Source organism: Hakea prostrata, chromosome 9 (assembly GCF_041222555.1).
Source record: "Hakea prostrata isolate BN-2017 chromosome 9, UWA_Hpros_2, whole genome shotgun sequence".
Taxonomy (NCBI): Eukaryota; Viridiplantae; Streptophyta; class Magnoliopsida; order Proteales; family Proteaceae; genus Hakea; species Hakea prostrata.
Genome location: NC_142608.1, coordinates 38,002,861 through 38,028,327, shown reverse-complemented (window position 1 = coordinate 38,028,327; position 25,467 = coordinate 38,002,861). Strand labels below are relative to the sequence as shown.

General features: G+C 40.3%; 1 protein-coding gene across 1 annotated transcript; it reads right to left on the bottom strand.

Moving 5' to 3' along the window:
* Window positions 1-1,442: 1,442 nt before the first annotated feature.
* LOC149005199 (uncharacterized) lies at window positions 1,443-4,262 on the bottom strand. Its single transcript, XM_089168850.1, has 4 exons — window positions 4,250-4,262; window positions 3,921-4,020; window positions 2,618-2,697; window positions 1,443-2,477 (listed from the first exon to the last, which is right to left on the bottom strand). The coding sequence occupies exons 3-4, from the start codon at window positions 2,656-2,658 to the stop codon at window positions 2,201-2,203; spliced, it is 318 nt and encodes a 105-aa protein (XP_089024976.1). The 5' UTR covers window positions 2,659-2,697; window positions 3,921-4,020; window positions 4,250-4,262; the 3' UTR covers window positions 1,443-2,200.
* Window positions 4,263-25,467: the final 21,205 nt, after the last annotated feature.

Here is a 25,467-nt window from a genome sequence, read left to right as displayed (position 1 = left end):
CAGAATGGTCCATAAATTCTTTTCTTCCACCGCTTCGGGTCTTTGGACTTGAATACAACAGTGGATCCGGGTCAGGGTCAAGGTTAGAATAGGGCTAGATATTACAGTGGCAGTCCCCCCTCCCCCAAAACATGTTTTGTAAATACTTCTCTCTCATCTTCTAGCGTTAGTCTAGAGAGCTTAATAGGATTTTCAGATTATCTGTAAAAAAAATAAAAAATAAAAATAAAAAATAAAAAAAAAAGAAAGAAAAAAGAAAGAAAAGGAAAGAAAAGAGACAAGACCAACCTGTTTTGCTTCTATCGGCCCATTTTTGGGAACCCGATTAACGAAAAGTTCCTCAACTCCCACGACTTCCCTCTCTTTCTTTCTCTAGGGCTTTGTTTCCTCCATTGTTTCATCCATTTCTCCTTTTACCTTCTCCTCTTGTTTGTAAACCTCTTTTCCTCATTTTCTTTCATCCTCAAGTAGCAACCAAAATTCATCAAAGCATCTACAAAATTGCAAGACATTTTGTAGTTTTTTCCCTATTGGCTTCCTTAGATTCATCTACTGTTGTTCGCAGAAACAACGGTATAAACCGGGTTCACATCCTCTATAATTCTCATCCCCTACAATTCTTTGTAATTCATATTTAGGATTGTGACACATGGCAGTTAATAATCCAACGGTTACAATCAAAATCCAACTAAAATTGAATCTAATGAATTTCTAAAATTTCTTTCAATTTTGTCTCTCATCTTTTCCTGAGGTTTGATTTTAGAAATTTATTAGATATAGTTTCTAATTGGGTTCTAATTCTGAACATTAGATTATTAACTGTCACTATTAACTGTCACGTATCGCAATCATAGATATGAATTACAGGATTTCAACCCATATAAACCACATATATGATTCTTTTGTTCCTTGCTTTATGCTTGCTTCTGTTTATTATTTTCATGAAAGTGGCTGCCGATCACTGTTTGGATTTGAGCTTCTTGGTCTTCTCATCCCAGATTTTCTATTTCATTTAATTTTCTAATACAGTTATCTATAATAATTTTTCGAAAGAACAAAAACAGAGGTAAATCCAACAAAAGAAAATTCATTATTCTGTATTGACTCAACCTATCGATTTACAATAACTCACAGTATGAAATAAACCGTCAACCACCAATGTTTTTCGTCACAAACTTCTCTATTTTTTTTTCTTAAAAGTTTGTGACCAAGAACATTGCTTGTCCATAGAATATATCAGTTAGTCTTTCACGTTCTCCTCCTCTTCTTGATCCCGAAATAGGAAAGCCGCTTCACAAATGAGTCCTGTAAACTAGAAACCGCCTTTTCTTTGATTAGTTTCCCAGATCACCTACCTCATGTGCTATTCTAATGTTTTTGCATTGCACATTTTGTGTGAGGCCCATGTAGAATCTACTAAAGGTCACGTGTCTCTGAATTTCTTTATATTCAGAAGTAAAATCTATGTTGGTGCTATGTTTTTAGCTACTATTATTACTATGTCTCTCTTCTCTCACAATGGAGAAAGAGAAGCAAGACATGGAGGACAGGAAGTCTCAAATGAGAAAGAAGCCGCTGGAGTATTTGGTAAAACCGACCTAATATAGGTAAAACAGGCCATACAATTGAGTTTTTTTTTTTGAACATACAATTTTTTTGTATAGGGATGGTGATATCAAATATATCTTCTGCAAGGGTCGAATTGACAACCGCTTCATGTTTAATTTCAGTCATTTGTTAGGTATAATCCATGTGTCATCTTATGGTGGTGCACTCCTATGCTCAGCTGCACATACGCACGACAGAAAATTTGTTTCTTCTTTGTTTTTCCTCTCTTTGGAAGATCTTTTAAAGTTTGGAACAGCAATTGGTATTTACCTACGGAAGTTGACATTGTTGTTGATCTCTTCTAGAAGTCATAAGTTTAAATACTGAAACAGTATAAGACTTAAGTTACTGATTCTTCATTTTAGGCAATAAGGAGTATTTCGCCCATCAGAACCACCGCAATTCTCTTGGGCAAATCATTGATTTACCCATCTGCTATTGGACTTCCAAAATGATGTTGGGAGCTCGAGCCATGGACCTGGGCATGAAAGCTTCATTTCCCATGCATCTTTTATCGAACCAACAAGAAGATGCAGAACTTTTCCCCATCCCCCTCTGTGTGCTTCTATCTACAGGATTATAATTATTCTCTTCAAAGCAGAGAAGTCTCTGTTCCAACTCTGAAGTAATCCCCTGCAAATCTTGCGGATTTGTTACCTGACCTCAACTTCCTACTCCATAACCTTGAGTATGAGAGCCAACCTCTAAGGAGCTGTGATAATTTAAAATCGGATTGGCAAATAAAATCTCGGGTCGCACCATCTTCATGATGGCTGTATATATCCTTTCCTTGTTGATCACCAAAATAAGCATTATAACCCTGATTATCCTCTCTGTATAGTTCCTTCCTTTCTTCTGGGGAATCTGATCTGTGGAAAACACATCCAAATCACAAAAGATGTTGGAAACATAACAAGGTACAAACTCAGAGTGGTTAATGACGAAAAAGGGAAAACAAACAAACGTAACTGCTATCCGAAATGGCAACACAGAACATGAAAAACCATACCTTGTTTCTTCGTCATAATTGATACTTCTAGAACTCTTCATTGCATTGTAGTTGATTGAAAGATGCCTAACAAAACAAAGCTGCATGAAAACAACATTAGTAAATGAAAGAACACCTGCGCTACACAGCTTAGCATTTGTTAAATTCAACTATTCAAGGAAGAACGAAGATCTGCAGTTTTGTCAACAAAGCTGACAAACAGCAAATGGGCAGGCTTATATTCAAATGCTGGGAAGCAGATAGCACACATCAAAAGTAATTCATGCAAAAACTCGGGTTTGGGTATGCAACAGGCTATCAACGTATCCGATCAAAATCGTCCCAAACTGTCTGGACTGGAGTTAATAGGGAAAGAACCAGGGTTAATCAGAATCAACATCATACTAGCCGATTCTGATCCAACTTTTAAATGTTGCTTCAACATGATCATATGCATAAGCCCAACAAAAAGTCTAATTCAATCCTTCGGAGTAATACATAAACAGATAGGAAGATCCGGAATTAGAACTTGAAATTTGAATTAGCCTCATTTCTTTTCTCCACCAGATGTTCTTGGTACATGTACCTGTACATTCAAGAACAATTGTGTCCAAGTTATATTTTGACATGTTTCCTTTCATGAATTACTATTTCACATCTTCATTCCTATCATATTGCAGATGCAAGCCTGTTTCTGTATGGATCGTTTCATAATTAATAATAACTATTTCCAATTAGTATCAGATCTCCAATGCTATCTCCAATTGGCGTCAATTATGGCCATAAATTCAATGCAAGAAGTGCTCATTAAAATCAAAATTCCCTCACTCAAACAGATAAGGTATTTATCCTGCTTGCAAATACAATATTCCAGTAAGATTCTTCACAATTATATACTGAAAGACTTGTAACAGTCAAATAAGAAGCATTTTGGAAAGGTTTGTTTTAGGACAACAGCATAGCGTCTAGACATCAGTTCCCCTTCCCCTTCAACCCCCCTCCCCCTTCCATTTCTGGAGATAAGAGAGAGATTCATTAGAAAGAAGGAGAGAAGGAAAAGAAGGAATGACCAAGCTATGATTCAACAACAGACACTGAAAACTCTCTGGGTCCTAGTCTCTAACAAGCAAGAACAGTTAACACATTAAATCTGGCAATAAAATACATGTCAAAAGTCAGTAGCTGATGAGAAATCTGCTATAACCTTCATGACTGAAGTTCAAAAGCGATCAAATTAAACATAAAATAGAATGTTATGTTAACTGAAATTCGTATTTTAGACAGGGAGAGAGAAGCATTGAGTATAAATAATTGAAATCTGCACCTGATCACCATCGTTGATTCCAAAACTTCTGATAGAAGCCTTGTCATTTATTAGTTTCCGATTTTTAAAGCATAAGCAGAAATGACCCCATACATGTGACCTGCATTGTCGGATTCGAAAAAGATGATCAACTTTAAATGCATGCAATTTCGAAATCAAAACAGAAAATTTTAATTCCATCCATAGAAGATTCAATAAATTGACAATTTTAAAGGTCATAATACAACTTATATTAATTCCTGCCCTGTTTTCTGCTATGGTAGGAAAAACTATTGATTTAAGCTGCTACAGTAAATCCAACAATTGTTTGAAATAGGAATCCAACTTACCAAGAAATTTTGCCCCGACCTTCCTTTGAAGAAAAAAATAAAGAAATACTCAATTGCCTGCCTGAGTTCATCGACTGAAGCCGTACCCGCAACTTCAATTTCTGCAGAAACCAAAGCCTAAATCAATCCACATTATTTCTTTCATTGCAGAGCATAGAGACAGCGAGACATAGAGATAACCTACCAAAGGAAGAGCCATCCAATTTGAGAATAGTAAGGTTGAAGAGCTGTTGAGGAAGTTTGTCATAAGAGAAACTCCGCAGAGGGCCAATACACGAGCGAGTGAAAGGGGGTGAACCGCTTTCAATATCATCAAACGAGGAAAATCTGGAAACATCTTCTTGCTCAATGCTTAGCATTTCCTAGTCACTCCTTGAAATTGAGAAAAAAAGAAAAAAAAATCAAATTTCTTTGACGAGTATAGGGTATTCAACTCCTTCGGAAAACGTTTCTTCGCTTTGTTAGGGGTTTGGGGTTTTGTGTAGAGTAAAAAAAGAGTTGCAGAAGCGAAAGAAAAGGAAAGAAAAGGTGTGACGATGGAGAGAATCCCACTGGATTATCGGTTTTTAGTCTTTAAACGCGTGAAGATCACAACGTGTCTTTCCGAATTCAGGGAGTTTGTTTGGCTTTGAAGGCGGAGACCGTTATTGACTTTCAGATTCGGGAGATTCTGCTTCAGTGTATGTATGTGTGAAAAGTGATGGGCCCAATGGGTTCATTTTATTCGTCTATTATGGGGCTCGGCTCCACGGGCGTGCTGCTCAATTATTGTGCAGCAAACCTATGGTCCATATCAAAGCTTGTGATCGAGATAAAATCAAAATCACTCATTTTGTAGTTAAACTCTACAGAAAAGATCACTAACACGAAATGAGTGGTCGATATTTTGTTTTGACGACAAGTTTCGATCAAGACAAGAGTTGTAGGTGCTGCACATTACTGAAGCAATTTCTCTCTTGTGGCCTAAATTGAGGGCTGATTGGAAACTTAAGCCCAGCACAGCTCATTAGTTACCAACCTCAGAATTAAGGGTAAGATAATGAGTTCGGCCACCTCCTTTCCTAATGCTTTTTCATCCATGTGAGATTGACATCCGTGTGAGATTGAAAGGTCCCACTCCTGAATTATTTTATCAGTTTCAGACGCAGACCCCTTACAAAATGTGTGGTATTCAAAGTCTTAGACAACCATGAGTCTTTAAAAGGGTTTAGATGTAACACTTCTAGGGCAGTGGCAGAGCCACTAAGCCCCCGGTTCTTTTAATATTTTTATTTTTTATGTTAATTTCTTTCCTTTTTTAACTCTTTTCTCTTCTCACATGTGAAATATTACTATTTGGCCTCTATCAATACTGAAAACAAATTTTAAAGATAAAATAATGAGTATAAATATCATCCCTAGTGAAAAATTAACTCCTCAATCCCTATTTATTCTCCACTCTCTTCTCTTGCACATTTTTTTTCCTATTTATTCTTTTCTCTTTCTATAAACGTGGGTTAAAGAAAATTTTTGAAAAAAAAAATCTTATTAGATATTAAAAATGTAAATCTAATTAGAAACTAACTTTTCAATCCTTATTTGCTCTTTCCTCTCTCTTCTTTTCTTCCTATTTATTCTCCTCCGTTTTTTTTTTTTTTATTTTGTTGGGTAGAATTCTTTCTTCCTATTTATTATTCCCTTTCTATAAGCGTGGGTTAAGGAAAATTTGGAAAAAAAAATCTTCTCTACAATTAGGTACTCTTTCTATTTCTCAGTTTATTTATTTATTTATTTTCTCATTTATTTGTTATTCTTTATTTGATTTTATACTTTTTGTTTTTTTTTATTTCTTCTATAATTTTTGTTATTTGATTTTATATATTGTGAATAAAATGACAATAGTTAGTAAGGTAACTAACTACCATTGGTTTGCATCTCTTATTAACTTTTTTTTTGGTTTGCATCTGGCCTTTTAGGGTTGAAGTCATGTGTATTTATTTTGTACTGATGCTTTAATTTACCTATATCTTGTTGAAAAAAAAATATTATTATTAATAATTTACCTATTTTTGTCAAATATGTGTGGACCTTACAAAATATATAAGATGGTCAAATCATTAATATAATAAAATAATTCATAGGTGGGACCCCCAATGGGTCTTATAAGGGCTCACACAATATGTGTGGCGAAAAAGCTTTAGTGCTTCCTCAATCTGGACTTCCATTCTTCGGTTCCCCCCAATATTGAATCTTGGATCCGCCTCTGCTTGAGGGCTGGCTCAGTTGGCAAAAGACCAGAGCTTCCACGTAGAAGGTCGGAGTTTGAATCTCCTCAAGGCTAGGGGCAAAGCCCCGTCTATATTAATTGTATAGAAGCTCCTCTGAGAATGTAGTCGAGATACGTGTTAATTGGCTTGAATGAACCCCAAATCCAACAAAAAAAGAAGAAGGGGTTTAGATGTAGAAGAACACTGGCCTGAATGAACCCCAATCCAACTTAAAAAAGAACAAGAAAAAAGAAGGGGTTTAGATGTAGAAGAAGAAAGGCAAAGCTGCTAAAGGAATTTGAATTTGTTTTTTCTACTAAGGGAAAGTATCATGGATACATTTCCTATGTGAAGGAGAAGACTGATAAGATGGAATCAAGCGAATTATATGATTCTACTGATTTCAAAAGACACATGAAAATATAATGAAGTCGATCGCTTTCATTAATAACTGGCTTAATCATAAAATGGTGAGCGTTGACAAAGATGAGTGTATTGACACTTGTTTTAGACTGACTTGATTATACGCCGAACTGTTAAAACATTGTTAGTTTCAAACTTATTTCACATGAAGAAGGAAAGGATTATTATGTTCATCCTTCTCTTGTATCTATTATTATCTACTGTTTTAGTCTTGGCTCAATGCACATGTGACAAGGATGAAGAAGGAGATTGTAATAAGAGCTTGTATAAGATTGTGGTTTTGTTTGCGACTCTTATTGCCAGTGCTAAGAAGATGATTCCTGCTCTGCAACCCAAATACAAGTTCTTCTTCATTATCAAAGCTGTTCTAGTTGGCGTGGTTTTGACAACTTGGTTCATGTATTACCAGATGCATTCAAACCTATCTTTGATGAATCGATGTCTTAAGGGCCACGTTTGGTTACATGAGTACCACACGAGTCCTGGAGATTTCAAATATATAGAGATTTCAAATCTATGGAGTAGTAATTCATAAAATTAACTGTTTGGTTAACTTCGAATATGTGGAATGAAATATGTGGATTCATTCTGAAAAAATTGTTTGGTTACCTAAATATGTGGAATGAAATCTCCATATTCATCCTGAAAAACTGTTTGGTTATCCTAAATTTGTAGAATAAAATTTGTGGATTAATTCTGAAAAATTGTTTGGTTATCTGAATCCATAGATTCCAAAACATTGACTATAAAAATTGATTTTTTTATTCTTGCCTAACTTACATATCATAGAAAAATTTGTTTGGCTTTTGTCATTGATTCTTATTGAATTTTTTGTTATTTGAGTTATAGAGGGTTGAGTTGTCGTAACATTGAAGGAAATATTTCTTTATGATTATGCATAAATCCTATACCCAAATAGTGAGCGATAAGTCTCGACCATAAATCAGTTTTGAATATATACGAAGAGTACGTCATGTGATGATACAACTGAACTCAAGCATTCTGCTTTTTCCTGAGATTCCCAGTGCGAAACTAGACCTTTTGATCTTGAATATCGGATGGAATACTAGATCCATATCCACTTTGCTGCTGGGCTAAGTATGTTGATGATTTTCCACATTGCTTCTTCGCTTCTCATGTGGGTGTCTAGGAGAAGCTCGCGTGCCCATGATCATTTTATTTGTTACGCTTTGTGACTGTAAAAATGGAAAAAGAGTTGCACATAGAAAAATATCATTTTTAGACCAGTAAAAATTCCAGACTCACCATTTTCAATTCATGTATCTAATCAAAAGAAAATTTGAAGAGTGAAAAGTCTAAATGAGAAATGGAGTGATGAGTAACGCATACTTTTGCCTTTGCTTCTTTCCTGATTATAATTACGCTCGTCTCACTTGCTTCATTTTCAAATAATACAACTTATATACATCGTTTGTTACTTTAATCGTTCATTTTGAGTTCTTTTTAGTTTAGATCATACCTACTACCAAACAAAAGTTGCAAATCATATCACTCCTTACTGGTGTGTTATCTCTGTGAGTTCGTTTAAATAGACCTACAAAGCAAAATGTTTTGTACCTATATGACTTAACAAATTAACTACGAGCAGATCCATAAATAGACCTACAAAGCAAAATGGGGGTAAAGGTCATACATGCAAACAACAAATTCTGGTTAAGTTCATGAATGCCAGCCCCTTCCCACGTCTAATGAAACTACTATCAAGAAGTTGATAAATAACATTACCTACCCTGAATCAAGAGACGTCAAAACAAAAATATAAACATAAAAAGTGAACTTGTCAAGTAGAAAATAACAAAAGATAGAATTGCATTGTTCAACGAAACAGGTTTCGGGGTAAGCTAGATCCATTGCCACCAAGATCACGGTCCTCAAACATTATGAGCTTCTCTTCATCATTGTAATCCAAGAATTCCTGTGCATCGGCCTTGTTGTTTAGTAAATACCTTTTTGCAGCCATTCTCTGATGGACATCAAGGCCATGTAGCCATTCTTTGATGGACATCATTGTAATGCCTTTTCGAGATGTCTGGGAGATATTCTATGTCAACAAACTTGTCAACACATTAGCAAGATGCTTCAAAGGACTTGCTACCTTGTCAGCCGGAGTCTTGTTGTAAAACCCAGCCCTAACCTTGACCCGGAAACCTTGTTATTTGTAGGTCCGATGACTCGGAGTAAAGTAAGAAGTCAGCTTTGGGCCATCCCAGTGGAGGACTTGGTGTCTGGCTTTGAATCCATGAAAGTTGATGATGAAGTTCTATTTATGGAAACTGAATCTTGATTAAGATCGGATTAGTGGATGGACTTGGAGTGCTCTCTATCTTGGTTTGAAGGCATTTCTACATATTAGGTAAGTCACTTGACTTGTGTGCAAAACCCCTTTAGGATTGGATTTGATCTGGGCCTTCAATTCCCTGTTTTGGACTTCTTTGTCGGCATTGGTCGCTGATTGGTCGATCGGGCCGATCGACCAATCCACTCGACCAATGAGTCTTGTCTTTGGCAATTAGGTCTTTCTTGCTCTATTTAAGTCCAATCTCGAGTCTACTTTGTATTTGCTGCCTCCAAACTCTCTGGAACGAACCAAAGACCTCTGCAAGTCATCTCCCTTGCATCCTTGGTGTTTTCTTGACGGATCTTCGTCGAAACTCTTCCTTTTGCATCAAAAGGTATGTCTACTCTCTCTTCTTCTCCTCCATCTTCGTTTTTCTTTCCTTTTTGAATTGAGACAGTTGAAGAGATGCTGCATTCTCTGTTGCAAACATCTCTGAACATGTTCTCATGATCATCCTAAGGATTTGAGGCTAGAACAATGATCTTAACCATGATCATTGCAAGCTTTTGAAGGAATCATGATCAAACCATGATCTAATCTTGTTAAACTTCTGATTTGAATTCTGATCTCTTTGGATCTTCTATATTGATCATGTTAGTAGTTAATTCTTGTGTTTTCTTTCCATGATCCATGATCTATCAATCTCTAATTGTTCTCTTCTACCATATTATGTGTTCTTCATGAAGCATGGTAGTTACATATATGGTAGGTTTTATTTCCTTATTTAGATTTATGCTTCTAAGCCTTTTCCTTGAAGATCTAAGTTTGTTTTCATGATACCTTTACCTGAAGCAATGATCCATCCTCCTATTGTTCTTGTCTTTGATTTCTATTTCGAATTCATCAAGATCCATGGTTGATCTAATTATGGTAACTTTTTGTTTCCTAATTTGGATCTTGATGTCTTGATTTGATTGGTGTTTTGAAGTCCCCTATATGTTAGAATACTACTGATGTAGTTTATCCCTTGATTAGTACCCTTTTGAACCACCAAATTCGGATTTCATATCTTAAAACTCTGTTTTTTTTAGGCTATTGTCTGCATTGGTCGACTGATTGGTCGACTGGACCAGTCGACCAATCCACTCGACCAATGAGTACAGCAACTCCAGAATTGGTCTATGTTGGATGTTTTGGTATCTTTTCTGTTAGGGATCTTTCCTAATATGTTGTATATACTTGTTTAGGACCTTCTTCTCAAGTTTGCCAAGATCTTACTTGATTTCTTAGGATTCCTTTGCGAGTTATAAAAGGTAAGGATGGTTATTTCCTTAATTACATAGATAGCATGAATCTAGTTTCTATATTTGAATATCGTTGATATGTTTCCTAAATTAGATTCTTACAACGATATACTACTGCTGCATAACCTTGATTACAGTAGCATTGCTTAAATTGATTCATGTATGATTTACTTACCAATTATATACAAGTTGATTGTAGTTATTGATTTCTTTCCATATATGAAGTTACCATATATGTGATGATATGAATTGATGCATGTGTATGCTTAAGTATGGTTTGGAAAGGAGAGGTGTCCTTTTGACACTTCTGTCCTTAGACTACTACGGGAATATTATGGGATGTTTCCGGAGATGCCCTCTGGACACCTTCCTAAACTGTTGGATGACATATCTAGGATTGTCTAGTAGTGTTTGGCTAGGATGTCCTGTTATGTCAGACCCTAATCGGAGGGGTATTGAGACCGAACGACCCGTGGTAGCAATGGGGATTCATGGGCGCTCAAGACCGGTAACCAACCCGTGAGAGGACAGGAATCACATTGTGGGGGCCATTTATTGGTAGGGTTGCATATGGTTAGACTTGGGCTCACGGGCGCTTAAGACCGGTAACCAACCCGTGAGAGGACGTGAGAGCTTCCCGTTTACCATATGTGGATAACCAATAGGGTTGATGAGTCCGTAGTCGGGGACTATGAGGACTCTAGTGTGAAGGATACCGGAAAGGATCGTCGGGGACGAGGAATGGACGTATCTGGATCTGACTTGATGTAACTAAGTAGAAGACTTGCATTTGGCTAGGTTTTACCCTGACATGCGCCAGTACTTATACCAAATGGTTGTGAGAGAGTGTGTTGACTTAACCCCTTGCCATGGTTTGTCCTGAGGGATGAAGGACCCATTACCAATCGGCTGCTCAAGACCGGTGAAATGATCCGTGAGAGAATCCAAGATATCTTAAATGGTTGAGGATGTGAGCGGACCTTCCTAAAGAAGTACGGTGCTATGACTTAAAGCATGTCTGCCAATAGAGACCAGCATACATAGAGTTAGATTCATTCATTCATTGCTTGTCTCATATCATATTGCATTTATGTTTGTTCCGGAATCCTGCCATTTATGTTATTATGGATTTTAATCGCCTTACCGAGTTTCTTTGAAACTCATTCCTTTATTGTACAATGTTTGTTAGACTATCCTGCAGGTACTGAGTACTATGACGGTCCCTATGAAGAAGCGCAAGGCGAAGAGGCATATCTCCAGGAAGGTGATTGCGGTTACCACAATTACACTGAAGATCCCGCGAGTGGTTATGCTCCGTACGATGCTTAGTCCGACCATTGAGTGGAAGCGTCCTTGTGCCATTTATGAGATTTACACTTATAAGGATGTTGTCTATAAAGTGGAGAACAATTTAGTTACCCAATGTACTTGCCTATTGGGATTAGATTTTGTCTAGTTTATTCTTTTAGAGCTACTTTTCCGCTGGTTGTAGAGTGGGATTTTTGCCTCACTTTACTTATCTGTTTGACACTCTGATTATATCTATCATTCTGATTCATTTATGATTCATTCTTTCTTTATTGGATCTATGGTTTATCTTCCGCACTTTTATTATGATTGTTCATGATTATGTTATTGTTTATGTGGGAGGTTGATCACTCGATACCTGATCTTCGGGCTGTGGATCACACTCTCGGGTATGCCAGATAGGGTACCGGCTGGGAGGACGTGACAGATTGGTATCAGAGCCCAAGGTTCGAGGAGATCCTAACTACAAAAGACAATAACTGAACATTCCTGAGTCATTGATCTGAAATGACTCTTCTACTCTTAGAAGTGAATAATAGAACACTGAATTAGAAACTTGACCTTTGAGGCATAATGAACATTTCCGAATAACATACCATAATTATACTTGAACAAATGTCACTAATGCAAGGAAAAGAAAGGTGCATAATATACAATAATTAAAGGGAAACAAAATGAACTTCATTAATTTCAAAAGTTTTTACAACGATTACATCCGAAATGCATAAATGGAAATCCTAAGGTACAGTCTATCTAGGTGATCTTCTCTCGATCTATGTATGCTCTGAACTCCTCCGCTAGCTGAGTCACCCGATGCTCTATCCTATCCGTCGTGACTCCATCCTCTCGTACATCTGCCCTTGTCCGACCTCCATCCTCTCTAGCATGGAAGTCATCGATCTCATCTCGTGCTCCAAGATCTGAAGTCTCCGGAACCGCATGTGAAGGGCCACCCGCCTCGAAGTGTGATGAAGGAAACTCGTGATGCACCGTGCTCAGCCTCGTGCATATCTGCATCATCTCCGGCCTGATCATCACTATCGGGACCGATATCCTCTCCTCCATCCTCCGACCCTTGATCCTCATCCTCTCGATTCATCATCATCCTCACCCTCCGGACCGGGAGATCTCTCTCGATCGCCGTCGTCTCATCCGACGAATGGTCCGAGTCCCAATAGAGTATCCCCGTGAACCGGTGTCCACCGGTGTATTCACCCCGAAATGCCCGAAGATCAAAGTCGGTAGCCTCCCATAGCAAAGGTTCCGCATGCTAGGCCGTAGAACTAAGTCCAAGCATGACCTCGCTGAATGATGTAGGAGAGATCGATCTCGAAGCCCATGTAGATGCGGTAGATGACTAAGGCCTCCATCACCGTGACCCGATGGTGATGTCCGGCTTTCGGCATAATGTTTCGACCGACTATGAGACCGATAATCCGTGCGGAATCCGTCATCCGTCCGCTGGTCCATGGAGTGAAGCATCGACGGCTATCCCATAGCGTAGAGCATATCTCGCGAAGCTCGTACGGCATCGGATGGCTGTCCGGATCTGCTCCTGCGGTATCCACACACACCTGTTGTGGATAGTAAGGAACCCGCAAGATCTCAGCCAGTGTCCGGGTAGAGAAGTGAATCCGAGTCCGGAAGACCCCCGCTCCCGAGGACAAGTCTAAGTGGATGTCCTTGGCCTCGAGCCTCCTCTGTGTAGGTAAGGTTGCTGAAGAACAACCTCACTAGTTCCGGGTATACCGGCAGATCCTCGGTGAAGAGATGAGCCCACTGCAATGTGTCGAATCTCTGCCGAATCCTAAAGGCTACGAGCTGGCGTAAGTGAAGTAGACGTCCCATCTCGATATTGCAAGAATGCGAAGTAGGCCTCGTACGAGGAACTCGGCCCGAGGTGTGTCAAACATGTCCGGTCTCCTAACCTCCCGTCTAGGCTCGAAGGAACCCGACCTCCGCCCCTAAGAACACCTACAATGCGACCATGACCTCTACCTCATCCTCGCCTCCCCTCTGCATAGTGGGTATCTGTGAAAGAGACAAGAGACAATTCCAGTTAGTGCTACCTTAAGATTTGAGCCAAAAAGGGTATTTTCGTAATTTTTCGGAAAATTTCAAATTTGGGGGAAATTTGATTTGAACATACTAGCATGTGCGCAATACTTGGAATTTCATGTCTATGAAGTTTGTTTGATGAAAATCGATCAAAAACTTGGATTAAAGCGAAAAATTCAGCAAGATGGAAATTTGGGGATTTTGCAATTTAGGTCAAAATTGGATTTTTGAAAAGTTGAAATTGGTTAAATCAAATTGTATGGACCTATCTACAATGTCATCTTGAGCATTTAGCATTTGATCTCGTGCGAAAATTCCAAGCGGTTTGAGAGAAAACGGAATTTTTCTAAAGATATCGATTTCGGTATGAAAACTTTGCGAGATGAACACCATTATGTTAAAACTTGTTGTCTATGCATGGCATTGTGTTTAAAACCTAGGGAATATGTTTCTAAGCATTCCTAAGCATGATTTCTAGCATTGGATACAAGTAAAGCATGGTTTTATTGAAATGCAAGCATGAGAAGATGAAAATGGAAGAAAGAATAAGAGATTTACCTTGTTTGTGATGATTGTGGGTTGTTGTGTTGTTGTTGAAGCACCAAATCACCTCAAGAACACTTGTGAGAACTCTTGGAGACTTTCCCTAGAGCTCTCTCACCTTTGGAAGAAGTTAGAATGAGGTTGGAATGTGAAAATGAGGCTTATAATGCGAATTTTCGCATTCATGTCTCGCATTGGTCGACTCATTGGTCGATCGGGTCGATCGACCAATCACTCGACCAATGGTCACAGAGACCTCAATTGCTGTTGAATTTTTGGAAAATGTGATTTTTGCCTTATGATTATTGTTTGATGACTATATGGATATATTTAAGCATGATTTAAGTTTTCAAATCATTTGGACTTGTGGTTTATGTTGAAACTTCGAAATTCGGTATTTTGATGTTCTCGGTTTTGCAGAATGGTTACTCTGAGAAGTGGGCGTGGTGAATCCAGTGGTCATGGTGGTGGTGAAATACCTCAGGGAGGTGGTGAAATACCTCAGGGAGGTGGTGAGATACCAAATGTTGATCAGGGTACTCATGAAATACCCGGTGCCCCGAATGTTGGAAGTTTTCGAGATATTGCCAATATTATGGGCAATATGATGCACAGACAAGCAGCTCGGTTCAACCAGATGTTGGTGGGTTTCATGACTCGCATAATGAGACCCGGGCTGGTGCTAATGTGAATCCTCATGCCGCAGATCCTGAATGTGGGAGGTTTAGCTGAACTCCTCATACTCACTTTGATGGAGAGTTTTCGAAGATGCAAGTACCCACTTTCACCGGAGTTACCAAGGACCCCTTGTTTCCTAACAAGTGGCTTCGTTAGTTGGAGAAGGCTTTCCGACATCCGCAATGCTCGGAAGCTCGGAAGATTCTGTTTTTTGAACGAAGTTACAACAAGAAGCCGATGCATGGTGGATCTCCACTCGGCCTGTTTTGGAAGGTTTGCATGCGGGATTTGTAACTTGGGAGTTGTTCAAAGAGGCTTTTTGTATGAATTACTTTCCCGAGGCGGTAAAAGATGCGAAGGAAGCTGAGTTCATAATTCTTACTCGGGGATCTCTGTCCGTGTTGGAGTACCAACAGAAGTTCGAGGAGCTTCATTTCTTTGCTCCGATTCTCCGAAGGATGACCTCGCCAAAGCAAAGAAGTTCTTCAAAGGATCGCGCCCGCCATTAAAGCTTATCTCACAGTCCAGCCTATAGTGAGCTATGCTCAAGTGGTACGAGAACTCGAAGAAGTTGGAAGAAACAGAGAAGGAAAGTGCTCGTGTGCAAAAGCCACGGCGATCAAGGAATTCTGGTTTGGTGGATCGTAATGACCGTCGTTTTGTGAGACCTACACCCTACCCCACTCCTACCTTTCGGGCTAAGAGTGTAGGTCGAACACGGGTTTTCAGCAGCCCGGCCGGTTTAGACAAGATGGCGGAAACCGACCACCACCAGCAAGTGCAAGTGCAAGGCCTTTTGTTCGAAGCCCTCTGTTGCAGCCACCCCCGTTGGATCCAAGTAATCTGTTTGCTTCTACCGCAAGCAAGCTGGTCATTTTGCTCGTGCCTATCCGGCGGCTCGCCCAGCAGCCGCCCGGTGATGGTGAAGAGTGCTCCTGCTCCTCCCTCCGGTAGAGTTTTCAGTATTTCCAAGTCTTTGAGCAGGATCCAAGCCATGAAGTGATTACGGGTACATTGTTAGTTGCTTCTATTTCGCATTTGTCTTATTTGATACTTGGTGCATCTCATTCGTTCATGTCATCTGCATTCATCAAGAAGACTAACCTAATCCCTGAGAAGTTGTCTAGTTGTTTATTGATTAGTACACCTACTGGTCCTGTTGTGAAACTAGATAAGGGGTTATCTAAATGTCCTGTGTTGATTGGTGAGAAGAACTTGGAAGCCAATTTTGTAATTCTTGACATGAAGGACTTCGATGTTATTTTGGGAATTGATTGGTTGACAGCCCACAAAGCTGTGTTCCTTTGTTCCTCAAAGAAGATTTAGTTCCATATTTGTGGAAGTCCGGTCTTTGAATTTCAGGGTGAAAAGAGAAGGGTTTGTAAGAAGGTGCTGTCTGCACTGATGCAAGTCTATGCCCTAGTGGATGATGCTTCATCTGAAGGCAAGGGTATAGTGGAGAAAAGAGTCGATGAAGTCAGAGTTGTCTGCGACTTTGTTGATGTTGTCACGCCCTCCCAGCCGGTACCCTATCTGGCATACCCGAGAGTGTGATCCACAGCCCGAAGATCAGGTATCGAGTGATCAACCTCCCACATAAGCAATAACATAATCACGAACAACCATAACAAGAGTGCGGAAGATAAATCATAGATTCAATAAAGAAAGAATGAATCGTAAACGAAACGGAATAATAAATATATAATCAGAGTGTCAACCAGATAAGTAAAGTGAAGCAAAAATCCCACTTTACATCCAGCGGAAAAGTAGCTCGAAAGAATAAACTAGATAAAAGCTAATCCCAGTAGCAAGTACATTGGGTAACTAAATTATTCTCCACTTTGTAGACGACATCCTTGTAGGTGTAGATCTCATAAATAGCACAAGGACGCTTCCACTCAATGGTCGGACTAAGCATTGTACGGAGCATAACCACCCGTGGAATCTTCAGAGTAATTGTGGTAACCGCAATCACCTTCCTGGAGATATGCCTCTTCGCCTTGCGCTTCCTCGTAGGGACCGTCATAGTATTCCGTACTGCAGGATAGTCTAACAACATTGTACAATAAAGGAATGAGTTTCCAAGAAACTCAAGTAAGGCGATTAAAATCCATAATAACATATATGGCAGAATTCCGAACAATCATAAATGCAATATGATATGAGACAAACAATGAATGAATGATTCTAACTCTATGTATGCTGGTCTCTATTGGCAGACATGCTTTAAGTCATAGCACCGTACTTCTGTAGGAAAGTCTCAATCACTCATCATCAGTTGGTAATGGGTCCGGCATCCCTCGGGACAAACCTTGGCAGGGGGTTAAGTCAACACACTCTCTCACAACCATTTGGTATAAGTACTGGCGCATGTCAGGGTAATACCTAGCCAAATGCAAGTCTTCTACTTGGTTACATCAAGTCAGATCCAGATACTTCCATTCCTCGTCCCCGACGATCCTTTCCGGTATCCTTCACACTAGAGTCCTCATAGTCCCTGACTACGGACTCACCAACCCTATTGATCATCCACATATGGTAAACGGGAAGCTCTCACGTCCTTTCACGGGTTGGTTACCGGTCTTAAGCGCCCGTGAGCCCAAGTCTAACCATATGCAACCCTACCAATAAATGGCCCCCACAATGTGATTCCTGTCCTCTCACGGGTTGGTTACCGGTCTTGAGCGCCCATGAATCCCCATTGCTACCACGGGTCGTTCGGGTCTCAATACCCCTCCGATTAGGGTCGACATAACAGGACATCCTAGCCAAACACTACTAGACAATCCTATATATGTCATCCAACAGTTTAGGAAGGTGTCCAGAGGGCATCTCCGGAAACATCCCATAATATTCCCGTAGTAGTCCAAGGACAGAAATGTCAAAAGGACACCTCTCCTTCCCAAACCATACGTAAGCATACACATGCATCAATTCATAACATCACATATATGGTAACTCCATATATGGAAAGAAATCAATATTTACAAACATTTGTATAACATTGGTAAGTAAATCATACATGAATCAATTCAATATGAATAAGTAATGCTACCGTAATCAAAGTTATGCAACAGTAGTATATCATTGTAAGAATCTAATTTAGGAAACATATTAATGATATTCAAATATAGAAACTAGATTCATGCTATCTATGTAATTAAGGAAATAACCATCCTTACCTTTTATAACTCGCAAAGAATCCTAAGAAATCAAGTAAGATCTTGGCAAACTTGAGAAGAAGGTCCTAAACAAGTATATACACATATTAGGAAAGATCCCTAACAGAAAATATAGCAAAGCATCCGAAACAGACCAATTCTGGAGTTGCTGTACTCATTGGTCGAGTGGATTGGTCGAGTGGTCCAGTCGACCAATCAGTCGACCAATGCGAGACGATAGCTTAGAAAATCAGAGTTTTGAGATATGAAATCCGAATTTGATGGTTCAAGAGGGTACTAATCAAGGGGTAGACTACATCAGTAGTATTCTAGCATATAGGGGACCTCAAAACACTAATCAAATCAAGGTATCAAGACCCAAATTAGGAAACAAAAAGTTACCATAAATAAATCAAACATGGATCTTGATGAAGTTTGAAATAGAAAACAAGGACAAGAACAATAGGAAGATGGATCATTGCTTTCGGTAATGAAAACATGAAAACATGCATAGGTCTTCATGGTATAAGGCTTAGAAGCATAAATCTAAATAAGGAAATAAAACCTACCATATATGTACTATCATGCATCATGAAGAACACATAGCAAGGTAGAAGAGAACAACTAGAATTCTATGGATTATGGATCAAAGAAAGAAAACACAACCATTAACCACTAACATGATCAATGAAAGAAGATCCAAAGAGATCAGAATTCAGATTAGGAAATTAACAGAGATTAAATCATGGTTTGATCATGAATCCTTCAAAAGCTTGCAATGATCATGGTTAAGATCATTGTTCTAGCCTTTAATCCTTAGGATGATCATGAGAACATGTTCAGAGATGTTTGCAACAGAGGATGCAGCATCTCTTCTACTGTCTCAACTCAAAAAGGAAAGAAAAACAAAGATGTAGGAGAAGAAGGGAGAGTAGACATACCTTTTGATGCAAAAAGAAGAGTTCCGACGAAGATCCGCCAAGAAAACTCCAAGGATGCAAGAGAGATGACTTGCAGAGGTCTTTGGTTCGTTCCAGAGGGTTTGGAGGCAGCAAATACGAAGTGGACTCGAGGTTAGGCTTAAATAGAGCAAGAATCAACCTAATTGCCAAAGACAGCACCCATTGGTCGAGTGGATTGGTCGATCGGCCCAGTCGACCAATCGGTCGACCAATGCAGACAGCAAGGCCAAAACAGGGAATTGAAGGCCCAGATCAAATCCAAACCTAAAGGGGTTTTGCACACAAGTCAAGTGACTTACCTAGTAGGTAGAAATGCCTTCAAACCAAGATAGAGATCACTCCAAGTCCATCAACTAATTAGATCTTCATCAGGATTCTGTTTCCATAAATAGCACCTCATCATCAACCTTCATGGATTCAAAGCCAGACACCAAGTCCTCTACTGGGATGGCCCAAAGCTGACTTCTTACTTTACTTCGGGTCATCGGACCTACAAATAACAAGGTTTCCGGGTCAAGGTTAGGGCTGGGTTTCACATTCTCCCCCCCTTAAAGAAATTTCGTCCCCGAAATTGAAAGCGTACCCGTGCTTCCAAAGAGGTAAGGAAACTTCTCCTTCATGTCTTCTTCCTTCTCCCAAGAAGCTTCTTCAGGGGTATGGTTCTTCCACCGAATCTTCACCAAAGGAATGGCGCGATTCCGCAGCTGCTTGTCCTTCCTATCCAGGATTTCGGCCGGTTCTTCATCATAGGTCAAATCAGCACTAAGTCCTTCAGGTGCTTGCTGCAAAATGTGTTCCGGATTCTCTATGTATTTTCGGAGCATCGAAATATGGAACACATTGTGCACACCAGCAAGAGGCGGAGGTAATGCTAATCGATACGCAACAGGTCCAACCTTTTCCAAAATCTCGAAAGGTCCAATGTAACGAGGGCTAAGCTTACCCTTAACATTGAATCTCATCACACCCTTCATTGGTGAGACCTTCGGAAAGACTTTCTCTCCAACTTGAAATTCCAAATCGGTCCTTCTCTTATCAAGATAAGATTTCTGTCTCGACTGGGCAGACTTAATCCTTTCTCTTATCATATCTACCATAGCACTTGTAGCTTCAATCATCTCGGGACCTAAGACTTTTCTTTCACCCTGTCTCAGTCCAAGTACAAAGGTGTCCTACAAGTACTACCATACAAAGCCTTGAATGGAGCCATGCCTATTGTTGCTTGATAACCGTTGTTATAGGCAAACTCAACCAAAGCTAGGTGTTCATCCCAATTACCACCCATATCCACCACACAAGATCTGAGCATGTCTTCCAATGTCTGAATTGTCCGCTCGGATTGTCCATCGACCGTGGATGATGAGCTGTACTCAAGTTCAATTGGGTTCCCAAGGCCTTCTGCAAACTATTCCAAAACCTTGAGGTGAACCTAGGATCACGATCCGAGACAATACTCAATGGCACACCATGCAGACGAACCACATTATCCACATAAAGCCTGGCTAGCTTATCCGGAGTATGAGTGATCTTCATAGGAATGAAATGGGCTGATTTGGTCAACCTATCAACAATCACCCACACAAGTGTCATTGCCTTTACTTGTCCGAGGCAAGCTAGTCACAAAGTCCATGGAAATATCTTCCCACTTCCAACTAGGAATAGGAAGGGGTTGAAGTAATCCAGAGGGAGGTTGTCGAACGGCTTTCACACGTTGGCAAGTCTCACACTAGGCAACAAAATCGTCAACATCCGCCTTTAGACCAATCCACCAAAAATGTTCCTTCAAGTCCTTGTACATCTTGGTGCTTCCGGGTGTACAAGAAAGACCGACCGGTGTGCTTCATTCAATATTTCATTCTTAACTTCATCGTTTGCAGGCACACACAGTCTTCCTCTAAACAACAAAGCACCATCCATGGATATACCAAAGTCGGGGTCCGACTCAGATTCGAAGAAATCTTCTCAACTTTGGTCAAAAACTCTTGATCGAACTCTGCAGAGCAACAATCTTATCTCTAAGACCAGATCTTGCCGTCATGGCAGAAAGAATAAAATCAGAATTCTCAGGAACGATTTCCAAATCAAAACTCTCAATAGAAGACCACAATGGTAAACTCAAAGCATTCAAATCCAAAGTCTTCTTCTGGTTCTTCCTACTAAGAGCATCAGCTACAACATTTGCTTTCCCAGGATGATACTGAATATCACAATCATAATCGGAGACGAGTTCCAACCATCTCCTTTGTCTCATGTTCAACTCCTTTTGGGTAAAGAAGTACTTCAAACTCTTATGATCCGTGAAAATGGCAATCTTCTCACCGTAAAGATAATGTCTCCAAATCTTCAAAGCAAAGACAACGGCGGCAAGTTCTAGATCGTGAGTGGGGTAATTCCGCTCATAATCCTTCAATTGCCGAGAAGCATAGGCTACGACCTTGCCATGTTGCATCAGTACACAACCCAAACCAATCTTTGACGCATCGGTATAAACTGTCATACCACCGGAACTATCAGGTATAGTCAAAACCGGGGCACTTGTCAATCTATCTTTCAACTCTTGGAAATTCTTCTCACAGGCGTCAGACCAAACAAACTTCTCTTCTTTCCTGGTCAACTTAGTCATAGGAGCAGCCAACCGAGAAAAGTTCTCAATAAACCTTCGGTAGTAACCCGCCAATCCAAGAAAACTTCTTATTTCCGTTGCGACTTCGGTCTCTCCCAATCAGCCACAGCTTGGACCTTTTCAGGATCGACACGAATACCTTCGGCTGAAACTACATGACCAAGGAAAACTACTCTCTTAAGCCAGAAATCACACTTGCTAAACTTAGCAAACAACTTCTTTTCCCGCAACCTTTGCAAAGTGAAACTTAGATGACTCGCATGCTCTTCTTCGCTCTTCGAATAGATCAAGATGTCATCAATGAAAACAATCACAAACTTATCAAGCACATCATGAAATACTCGGTTCATGAGGTCCATGAACACCGCAGGAGCATTGGTCAATCCAAAAGGCATGACTCTAAACTCGTAGTGACCATACCGCGTTCGGAAAGCTGTCTTGAAGATATCACTAGACTTCACTTTCAATTGGTGATATCCGGACCTTAAGTCAATCTTTGAGAACACAACTGCACCCTTCAACTGATCGAAGAGATCATCGATTCTGGGCAGCGGATATCTATTCTTGATAGTCAACTTATTCAACTCACGGTAGTCAATGCACAAGCGCATACTACCGTCTTTCTTCTTGACGAACAAGACCGGAGCTCCCCAAGGTGAAACTCCCTTTTCTTCTTTAACTTTTTCCCACCTAGTGTGTCACCTTGGTTTCCAAATCAGAAGCAAGATATCCAAGAACATCATCAACAACTTGCTTCCATTCTTTACTTAAAATCATCAAAATCCACTTGACCAAATGATTTGAAAACTTAAATCATGATCAAATATATCCTTATAGTCATCAAACAATATTCCATAAGGCAAAAATCACATTTTCCAAAAATTCAACAGCAAATGAGGTCACTGTGACCATTGGTCGAGTGGTTGGTCGAGTGACCCAGTCGACCAATCAGTCGACCAATGAAGACAGAATACGAAAATTCGCATTATAAGCCTCATTTCCACATTCCAACCTCATTCTAACTTCTTCCAAAGGTGAGAGAGCTCTAGGGAAAATATCCAAGTGTTCCCACAAGTGTTCTTGAGGTGATTTAGTGCTTCAACAACAACACCACAACACACCATCTTCAAAAACAAGGTAAATCTCTCATTCTTTCTTCCATTTTCATCTTCTCATGCTTGCATTTCAATAAAACCATGCTTTACTTGTATCCAATGCTAGAAATCATGCTTAGGAATGCTTAGAAACATACTCCCTAGGTTTTAAACACAATGCCATGCATAGACAACAAGTTTTAACACATTTGGTGCTCATCTCGCAAAGTTTTATACCGAAATCGATATCTTTAGAAAAATTTCGTTTTCTCTCAAACCGCTTGAAATTTTCGCACGAGATCAAATGCTACATGCTCAAGATGACATTGTAGATAGGTCCATACAATTTGATTTAACCAATTTCAACTTTTCAAAAATCCAATTTTGACCTAAATTGCAAAATCCCCAAATTTCTTCTTGCTGAATTTTTCGCTTTAATCCAAGTTTTCGATCGATTTTCATCAAAACAACTTCATAGACATGAAATTCCAAGTATTGTGCACATGCTAGTATGTTCAAATCAAATTTCCCCCAAATTTGAAATTTTCCGAAAAATTACGAAAATACCCTTTTGGCTAAAATCTTGAAATAGCACTAATTGGAAATGTCTCTTGTCTCTTTCACAGATACATCATGCGAGAGGGGAGGACGAGGAGGAGGTAGAGGTAGAGGTCGCATCGTAGGTGCTCTCGGGGGGGGGGGTCGGGTTCCTTTCGAGCCCAGAGAGGAGGTTAGGAGACCGGACCTATTTGACACACCTCGGGCCGAGTTTCGTACGAGGCCTACTTCAGCTATTGTAACATCGAGATGGGGCGTCTACTTCACTTACGCCAGCTTAGAGCCTTCAGGATCCGACAGAGGTTCGACACTTTACAGTGGACTCACCTCTTCACCGAGGATTTGCCGGTATACCCGGAGCTAGTGAGGTTGTTCTTCAGCAACCTTACTTACACAGAGGAGGCTCGGGGCCGGGGACATCCACTCGGACTTGTCCTCGGGGAGCAGGGTCCATCGGACACGATTCGTTTCTCCACCCGGACATCGGCTGAGATCCCGCAGGTCCCTTACTACCCACATCAGTGTGTGTGGATACCTGCCGGAGCAGACACGGACAGCCATCCGATGCCGTACGAGCTTCGCGAGATATGCTCTACGCTATGGGATAGCCGCCGATGCTTCACACCGAGGACTAGCGGGCTGATGACGGGTTCTGCACGTATTATCGGTCGCATAGTCGGCCGAAACATCATGCCGAAAGCCGGACATCACCATCGGGTCACGGTGATGGAGGCCTTGGTCATTTACCGCATCTACATGGGCTTCGAGATCGATCTTTCCTACATCATTCAGCAGGTCATGCTGGACTTAGTTCTGCGGCCTAGCATGCGGAACCTTTGCTATGGGAGGCTTCTGACTTTGATCTTCGGGCATTTCGGGGTGAGTTTCGAGGATACTCCGATGGACACTAGATCACGGGGATACCCCATTGGGACTCGGACCATTCGACGGATGAGACTACATCGGTTAGAGAGATCTCCTGGTCCAGAGGGTGAGGATGATGATGAATCGGAGGATGAGGATGAGGGATCCGAGGATGGAGGAGAGGATATCGGTCCCGATAGTGATGATCAGGCCGGAGATGATACGAGATATGCGCGAGGCTGAGCCTCGTGCATCACGAGTTTCCTTCATCACATTTCGAGGCGGGTGGCCCTTCACATGCGGTTCCGGAGACTTCGGATCTTGGTGCACGAGATGAGATCGATGACTTCCATGCTAGAGAGGATGGAGGTCGGACAGGAGCAGATGTACGAGAGGATGGAGTCTCGACGAGACGAGGATAGAGCATCGGGTGACTCGGCTAGCGAGAGGAGTTCGGAGCATATAGAGATCGGAGTAGATCACCTAGATAGACTGTACCTTAGGATTTCCCATTTATGCTTTTCAGATGTAATCATTGTAAAAACTTTTGAAATTAATGAAGTTCATTTTGTTTCTCTTTAATTATTGTATGTTATGCACTTTTCTTTTCCTTGCATTAGTGTCATTTGTTCAAGTATAATTATGGTATGTTATTCGAAATGTTCTGTTATGCCTCAAAGTTCAAGTTTCTAATTCGGTGTTCTATTATTCACTTCTAAGAGTAGAAGAGTCACTTCAGATCAATGACTCGGGAATGTTCAGTTGTTGCCTTTTGTGGTTAGGATCTCCTCGAACCTTGAGCTCGATACCAATCTGTCACGCCCTCCCAGCCGGTACCCTATCCGGCATACCCGAGAGTGTGATCCACAGCCCGAAGATCGGGTATCGAGTGATCAACCTCCCACATAAGCAATAACATAATCACGAACAACCATAACAAGAGTGCGGAAGATAAATCATAGATTCAATAAAGAAAGAATGAATCGTAAACGAAACGGAATAATAAATATATAATCAGAGTGTCAACGAGATAAGTAAAGTGAAGCAAAAATCCCACTTTACATCCAGCGGAAAAGTAGCTCGAAAGAATAAACTAG